This window comes from Cloeon dipterum, chromosome 4, assembly GCF_949628265.1.
Source record: "Cloeon dipterum chromosome 4, ieCloDipt1.1, whole genome shotgun sequence".
Classification (NCBI taxonomy): Eukaryota; Metazoa; Arthropoda; class Insecta; order Ephemeroptera; family Baetidae; genus Cloeon; species Cloeon dipterum.
In genome coordinates, this window is record NC_088789.1 from 22049067 (window position 1) to 22057740 (window position 8674).

Genomic DNA, 8674 nt, shown 5'->3' on the forward strand with positions numbered 1-8674 from the left:
GCTAAATTTCTCAATATGTTCAATGATTTTTGCGCTTGATTTCGAACCCTCTTATCGCAATCTTTCCAATGGTGTGCAAATAATGGGGTAAATTTCCTTCTAGTGAAATTAATTAATTCCAACAAGGAGACAGTGCTCGCCGTTTAATTTACATGCAAACTTTTGACCCGATTTTCACAGGAATATTTTTAGCTTTTTCATAAAATTTTTGATATTTCAAGTATCAGGTATAAACGATTGCTCCCAAATTTTCAGTAAATCCTTACTTAAAAATTATACAATATTAAGGAAAATTTTTCCAAAACTATTCTTTATCATGTTGCTGACTTTTTAAGAGTTTGGAAAAAGAGTGAGATCGAAGTCCACAACCGATCTTAGGGTGGGAGCTGGGATATTTTTCAGTCTCAACAGAGATCCGATTTTTCGATCTCATTGGTGATAGTTATTTTTAATTTGTGAGTGTAATTAAAAGCCCTCCAAGATTAATTAAATAGCAGTAAAAAGCACACGTTCCAAACGAATACAAAAAACTATTAGCTCGTTAAAATTCAAGTATAGAGAACACCCCTTTTTGCCAGGATTTATGAAACATCCTCCAATTGCATGATCCGATCCAGTAAATCTGGCCGCGCGCACACACACCGAGAGCACTCGGACCATAAATTTCGCGCCAGAAAATCCAGCCTCACGCGCAACGCGCTGGTGAATTGTTGGCCATTGTCTTAAGGAAGGGAATTTCTCATATTTTGGTGTCGGCGGCGGCAATAAATAAAAGCTGCAATTTAATATTCGCGCTTGCCGCGGCCGCGGTCGGCCGGCTGGTCATAAACAAATCAATAAAGAGCAGCGCGCGGCTGCATTTACGTTTGCTCTTTATTTTTACGAGCTGTGTAATTTTTGAGAAGTGGGGCGGAACCCGAGAGTGCGCGTCAGTTATTTGGTAGTGAAATTATAACAACGCCCAGCCACCTTTGACCCGCGACGGCCTTTTTCTTCTTCTTCTTCCGACCCGGCCGCGCACGAAAAGGCGCGTTTTTCGGAATTAATTATCGCGGCAGCGCCGCGGGCCGCGCGTTCAAAGGGCGGCTTGACACACGCGCTCAGCTCTGGTTACGCCGCTGTCAGCCGCCAAGCAATCTCGTAATTATCGCGTGTAATTTAACAAAGGGCAGAAACACCTCGTGTGATGAACGAGCAGGCGAGAAAATTGAAAAATGAAATAAGAAAAAGGTAAAAATACCAAAACAGCGCCTCGTTACTCACTTTGCGGCTCTGTGGGAGTTTTTCCACGAGAAAAAATATACGTGTGCACCGAACCGGAGTTATGTTTTCCTTTTGTTTAGTTAACGCCTTTTGCCGCGAAATTATAATTTATGGCTTAGAATTCCACCCGCCGGACAAACAAGTGATTCTTGCTTCCTTATTTGCAGCCTTTCTTGGCCCAAAGAACATAAAATATCATGCAGGTAATTTACTGTGAACTGTGAACGTGAACGTAAGATGCTATATGGTTTGAAATGTTTTGAACTGTTGCTACTAATAACATACTGGATTGTTCAAAAGGGAATTCAGTATTGGTGAGTGAATTAATTCAATCATTTGTTTTTGCAATAAACACGAATATAATTCTTGTAGTACAGAATAAATTCTAAAAATGCGAAAATCAACTGCCCAATGTCATAAAAAATGAAGGTTTCACCACAATTTTCAGGTCATTTGGCAAAAAGCCACAAAAATTGTTCTTAGCACCCCCAAAAACTCTGCAGTACATGGGGGAGGATTAATTATTGGTGTTTATCCGCATTTCTGATACGTAAAAGCTGAGCCACGGTGGTTAAAATATTTGTTAAAATTCATGATTTTAAATTTACATACTTATTTAAAAAGATAAATCAAATCAAAAAACCGCATTTTGAAATTTTCGCACAATTTAACAGGTGCCGGTATGTAGGAGTTACTTTTGGGTGTTTCAGACATTTAAAAATATTCCAGACATAAAAGTCACGAAGGCCACTCATAAAAATGTTTGACCCTGATAATGACCTTGAATGTAAATGTTCAATAAAGCACAAAGAACATGTAATAATATTTAAAAAATGTATCACAAGCACAGGATATATTTCCGAAAAAACAACATTTGGATTTTTTTGTTTATTCTACCAGTTTATTAGCGTGGATGTCGTCATTTTTGCTTGAAATGCCTTGTATTCTGTCAAAGAAATAAACACAAAGATATGATGTTATATGATTTAGGCTAAGAAAAACTCATTATCGATGCATCATCAGCACGTTATCTTTGCTGACGTCAGTTTCCTCAATGCGATAAACCATTATCATGCTGCAACAACTGATAATACCAAAGCGCATCGATTCATTTGGGTAATCACAACTGCGAAATAATGTCGGGCGTACGTCCGTTTCTGCTTTTCGCTGTCTTAGGGACTGTGCTGGCGGCCGAAATCGATTTGCGATGCTCGTCGGAAGTATGCTCGGACTGGCTGATGAAAAACGAGTGTCCGCCGATCGACAAGCAGTGCTACGACGAGGGCCGCATGTACAAGTATCCGGTGGAGTGCGGCTGTTGCGAGTACTGCATTTCGTACCTGAAAGCAGGCGAATATTGCGACATCGGACAGGCAGGACAGCCAACCTCGACCAAGATCTGCGGCGCGGGTCTTGTGTGTCAGAAAGATGCTGGAGAGGAATTCGGCACGTGCAAGAGGCTGAAGACGGCGTGCCACGACCTCCAGGACGCGTACGACGCGGCCAAGGAGGACGGCACCCTCGGACACCTGGCCCAGAGACCGCAGTGTGATGACCGCGGCCTTTTCGCCCCCATCGCCTGCGTTCCCGACTCGCTCTGCTTCTGTCTCGCTCCAAATGGTATGATGAATCACACTTTTAAAAAAAATTGTAAAAAATTGTCTGTGTCGCGTGACCAAAAACGCTTAAACGAAACGCCTCCTATGGCTGAGTAAAAAATTATTCCATAAACCTTGAATTTCAGTTCATATTTAGGCGCAAAATAGTTAATATTTAGTGTTACTTTAGACGTTCAATTCTGAATTTACTTATGTTAACATTTTTTAAAATCTAATTTTTGGTATAAATGATGAAGTTTATTTCGGGGTTCTTTAATTAGGTAAAATTATTTGCTTTAGTGTGGACAGTTTACAAAACCTAGAAAAAACGCAAACAATCCATAAATTAAAATAGTGCGGTTCTGAAATTTATTTAGGAGCTGCAATTTTTAAGCTCCTGAATAGATGGAAAATAAAATGTAGACAATTATCAAGAGTTTTTAATTTTTTATATTTTAATCATTTTTAAATCATTATTATTATACATTTTTTTTCAAAAATTATATTTTGTTCTTATACCACTATAGTTTTTTTTCAGCTATATGATTTTAATTTTCAAGCCATGCTGTTTGTTATTTCATTTTGAGATTAAAATTTACTATTTTAACATCTCTAAAATGATTTCTAACACCTTATGAATAGTTTTATTACGTGTACGATTCTATTTATATCTGTGGTGTTTGAAATCGTATTTTCAAACACATCAAATTGTGTTTTTAACTATTTTCTGATTATTTATTTAAATTAACTCTATTTTCCAGGTGAGCGCATCTTCGGCGACATCGTTGCGGCATCGGCGCCGGCGCTCATGAAGATGAACTGCGACTGCTCGCGAGACGCGTGGCGCGCGGCGCAACTGGAACTCGGCGCCGGCGCCTTCTTCGCGCACTGCATGCCGGACGGCTCGTACGACCCGCTGCAGTGCGTGGACAATAAGTGCGCGTGCATCGACAACGAAGGTGGCCTGGTGGGTGAGCAACGCGTGCACGTCTCGCTGCTGGACGAGGGCAGCCCCAGCTGCTTCAACGCCAGCCTCGGACACGAGCGCAGCCGCTGGTACCGTCCGTGCGAGAACCGCCGCTACCAGGCCCTGGTGCGCGACGCCGAGCTCAAGGATGAGTCCATCCTTGTCTTCCACGAGCTGCCCAATTGCGGATTCGATGGCCGCTATGACCGCGTACAGGTAAACATTCAAGGAAAATAATTAATAAAAAATGTAAATATTTTAGAAGCTGCTGGGATTTTCAATATACTATTTATACACATTGTAGAAGGACCAGAAGTGAAATCGTTTTCAATTTTATTTCTCGGAATAAAATACGTGCGCCAAAAATTATCAATTTTTATTCCACAATAAATTTGTTTTAGACTGATTCAGAAGAAATGTTCTGCTCAGACGAGAACGGCGAGCAGCTGGAAAACTTCCGGGTTCACAGAATGAGCGCTGAAGCAGCCGCGATGGACTGCAACTGCGCCAGAGCGCGATATTTGCTGAAAAAGGCTGAGGACGAGTCTGGCCTGACGGTGGATCTGCCCGAGTGCTGTCCCAACGGCAACTTCAGGCGCTGGCAGTGCGTCCGAGGCCTCTGCTACTGCGTTGACAACCACGGCAGGCAATTGTACAAAGAAGTGTCAGAGGAGGACGTTGAACAGCTGCAATGCTACAATGTTGATAATCCATGTTTCTTGCAGAAACCTCCTAAGTAAACTGAATGAATATGATGTACAAGATTGGTTAATTTAAATTTAAAAACTTAAGGACGCGTGAGAAGGAAATGGAAATAATTTATTGTACTAATTTTATAAATGAAAAATAAATTAAGATTTCAGTGGATTTCAGCAACAAATTTTATTTGTGAATAATTCAAAAAAATGTTTATACCCATTTATGAGAGTTAACTACAAAATTCCTCTCCTAGGGGTCAGGCGATGAGTATCAAGCCCCCAACCGTGCCCTCGAAAAGTTGATATTTATTATTTTTAATCAAATGTGGGTCAAAGCCCACACGGAATCTGCACAAAAATTGGCCTAAGGTAAAATCTCGATTTTCAGGGCATAAAAACCCTCCATGTTTTTTCCACTCTGACTTTAATTTTCTCAAGAAAGAGGAAAAGCACAATACAATTATATTTATATTATGTTGTTGCCACATAAATGGACAACTCAAAATGTTATGTATTAGGGTTTGCCAGAATTTTTCTAACATTCGACCTGATTTTTATGACCTTGTTTTTTTATTTTTTTAGTTGTCATCCAGCAAGGCAAATTTTTTTGCATCAAGTGTAGGGAATTTTTACATCAATTTTTTTATCTATACTTCAAACCAGGCAAAAGTTGATATTTTCTAAAAAAAAATAGCACATTTTTAGCCCCTGTAAAATAGGCAATTTTAGTAATTATGGCCCCAAATATTTTAGGGTGCAAAATAGGACTATTTTCCTTCAATTTTGATGAACCATGCCAACAGGATGTCAACAATGTTTATTTAAAACCGAATAAATATTAAAAAAAATAATCAATATTTCCGAATGAATACGGTACTACGAGCAATTATCGATACTCTTTAAAAAGCTGGATGCTAAACATTTAATTGTTGCGGGATAAAGAATAAGTTCCTGCGGCTGTGCACCTGGTGACTACGATACTCTTTGCGTTTTCCGCGATTCCAAGAACGCGCCCCCCAGGTGGATGGAGCGCACACAATGGTAGGTTTCGGCCGCGAAAGAGAGAGAGACAATGTGCGCGCGGCCGGCGATTTTATTAACGTACGTACGTGTATTTTAAATTGGAAGATCCGTTTGGCGGCCGACAGCATGTTTAATTATTATTCCGCGGGACGATAATTAATGCGATTGTGCGCCGCCCACGCCGGGCTAATTTAATTGTATGCGAGAAAGCCGCGCGTAGTGCTTTATTGCCCGGATTGTAAACTCGCGCACATACACATGAAATATATATATTGCGGCGGCTTATTGAAATTTTTATTGTTTGTGTGTTTGTATTATGTTAATTAAGGCGGGCGGTATTAGCATAATGCGCGAGCAGAGCAGCGTGTGCTCCTTTTATTGCCCGGCACTAAATTGATTTAAGCGGCGAATTTCGCATTTATATTTCATTAAATTACACTCTCCCGCGCACACATGTATTTATTGCTCGAATTATCATTATTATGTTCAGGGCCGGCCGGCTGGTCGAGTTATAAAATTCAATAAAAGCCGTTTTCCCTTGCTTTACGGTCGCCCCTGCCGAGCCCTGCGCGCTGGCTAATTTATATTTGCACACTCGCGCCAAATTGATTCAAAGCTGCTTCTACATTTCCCCGGCCCGCGGGACCGTTGCAAAAGCGGCGCACCGAGCGGCCGATTGCAATTAATCATGCGAATTCGCCGGCCCGACATATCGGCTAAGACGCCCTCCGCTGAACCCTGCACGCACAAAAGCCGCGTAATTTGCAATATAATAAATCTACGACCGGGGGAGCAAAGCCCTTTCTTGCTGCTGAAATTAGACACCGATTGTTGTCGAAATCAGAAAACTCCTCATGATGTGCCACACGCATGGACACCGTCTTTCAAATTTAGTTAATAATCTTAAAATAATTTCTAACCATGCAAGAGCCTCTTTTAGCGGCAATTTTATTAAAAATATATTAATAAATGTATTTTCATTTTATTGTTTATTTTTTATATTAATTAATTTATTTTCTTGGCAGAGAGCATAAATTATACTCAATGCTCTTTAAAGGAGATTTTTCAGTTTTAAAGATCGAAAATATAATTTTTGAATTTTGGTGCCTCACGAAACACGTAAGAATAAATAGGGCTTTTGAGTATAAAATCTATTATTAAAATAAATTAGGTGTCAAATTTAGTGCATCAGAATTCAAATGAAAGACCGTAGGCAAAGTTAAACTAATAGAGGGAAACAGTTCAAATGACTTATGTAATTTGTTGGCTATGTAGTCATGCAAAGAGATGTTTTTCGAGGGGAAACAGTGCGAAAACGGACTAATGTGGAGATCAATTAGCAAAAGCGTCGATTTCGCTATAGTTTTCTCGGAATAAATAAGGAATTTGCACAGAACGAGTTAGGCTTCATTTTGAAAGAAAATGAAATTGTTTTAAAAATGATGTGCTTCTTTCGACATAATTGATTCAAACCAAAATATGAGTGTTTTCTACCAACAACAAATTGTAGAAAGATGCTGGAGATGAATCATATCTATTTGCCGGCCCAAGATGTAAAACGGTGCCAAATAGAGTCGTCTGTTTGACTCGCAGTCAGGGGCAATTGACACTTACTGTATATTCCCATTGCGCATTTGTACAATTGGAGAACAATGGGAGAAATGAAGCGATCAATCTTGGGCAGCGTGCGACGCGATTTACAACAATGCTCGCAACAATGGCCCAGCAGGAAGTGGCCGGCGAGTGATGCCTTCATCATGGGACGCGCGGGGTCAACGCCGGGGTCGCCGATCATTCATCTTGGCGAGCGAGCGAGCGAGCGAGCGAGCGGCCTCCGGCCCCCGCCCCGCCGCGACCCACGCGCAGCAGGGGCAGTTTTCGGTGTTTGCCTTGGAATATGCCACGCGGTCCGACGCCTTGGTGCTCGTCGTGATCGGTTCTCCGCTCCGCACTGTCCAACACGTGACCCAGTTAGAAATCGACCGAGAATGCAAATAATTTGGCCTCTCTTGGTAATATTTTCGTTAAGTTTAAAGATGAAAGAATTGAAAAATATTAATTTCTTTGTATTCTTTGTTAATTGGTTGATTAGAACAGATTTTATCAACAAATATTTAGGAAGAAAAAGTGAATTTCAAATGATTTAAGATGATTTATCTAATTTAAATAAAATGTTTTTGATTCAAGCCGCAATTGCGCCACTCTAATTCCATTTAATTATTTTGACTGCTGTTTAAGAAGTTTTGACATTACTTCAGTTCCAGTATTAAACTTTTATTGATGTAGGAAAAACGCTCAGAGGAAAAGAAAATAAGCGATTCTATTAGTTTTATAGAGAATTAGTGATCTAGAAGTAATTTTCCCATCATTTTCTGCATCAAAGCTTATTAGATAGAAGACATGCTCAAACAATATTAATAAAAAATTCAAATTATGATACACAACTAAGAATGATTCGATTAAAATAGTTGTTAGAAGTGATGTTTACAGCAACTATTATATTGGCTCAATAATTTGAGCTCCTTGAGAGAGCGATAAAAAAAGCAATAAACAGCTCATTATATACATAGCCGTTGTATTAATTCCCTGAGCGAGATTTGTGGCCAAAAGTAAATGAACAGTAATAGGAAGATCTCTCTCTCTCTCTCTCCAACTGCGAATTCGGCACGATCGAGAGATTGCGTGTTGCGTGCGCGCGGCGGGTCTATCTCGAGCGCGGCTCTTAGCACCTGGGTGCCAAGTCGGTGGACCCCGCGGTGGTTCCCACGACTTGCCACCCGCCGCCGCCCATCGCCATCGCCACCCCCGACCATTGTTGTACCGCTCGAGGCGAAATTCGTTCTCTTTTCGAGGAAAGTTTCGCCATGCATTAACGTTTGTTGGTTTTGGCACACACGTGCGTCAACAAAATGATGCTTTTTTAAATTCATTGCCAGAATAAATTTGGTAATTAATGGGACTGTGGATTTTAGAATGTTCTTTTTGTTGTTGCCAAAAATTTATGATTTTTCTGAATGATTGAAACCGTCCAAAAATTAATATTATAAACAACTCCGTTAATTTCTCGCAAAGGAATCGATAACTTGTTTCTGTTGAATTGAAAACACAATTTATTCAGCCAGACA

General features: G+C 40.3%; 1 protein-coding gene across 1 annotated transcript; it reads left to right on the forward strand.

Moving 5' to 3' along the window:
• Nucleotides 1–2347: 2347 nt before the first annotated feature.
• On the forward strand, nt 2348–4695 carry LOC135943991 (uncharacterized). Its single transcript, XM_065490664.1, has 3 exons — nt 2348–2883; nt 3623–4044; nt 4230–4695. Exons 1-3 carry the CDS (start codon nt 2400–2402, stop codon nt 4566–4568), a joined length of 1245 nt encoding a protein of 414 aa, XP_065346736.1. The 5' UTR covers nt 2348–2399; the 3' UTR covers nt 4569–4695.
• The last annotated feature ends 3979 nt before the right edge of the window (nt 4696–8674 follow it).

Coding starts and splice junctions, on each gene's coding strand:
- LOC135943991 (XM_065490664.1), top strand. CDS start 2,400: ATGTCGGGCGTACGTCCGTTTCTGCTTTTCGCTGTCTTAGGGACTGTG. Junction 2,884..3,622: donor CTTCTGTCTCGCTCCAAATG/GTATGATGAATC, acceptor TCTATTTTCCAG/GTGAGCGCATCTTCGGCGAC. Junction 4,045..4,229: donor GCCGCTATGACCGCGTACAG/GTAAACATTCAA, acceptor AATTTGTTTTAG/ACTGATTCAGAAGAAATGTT.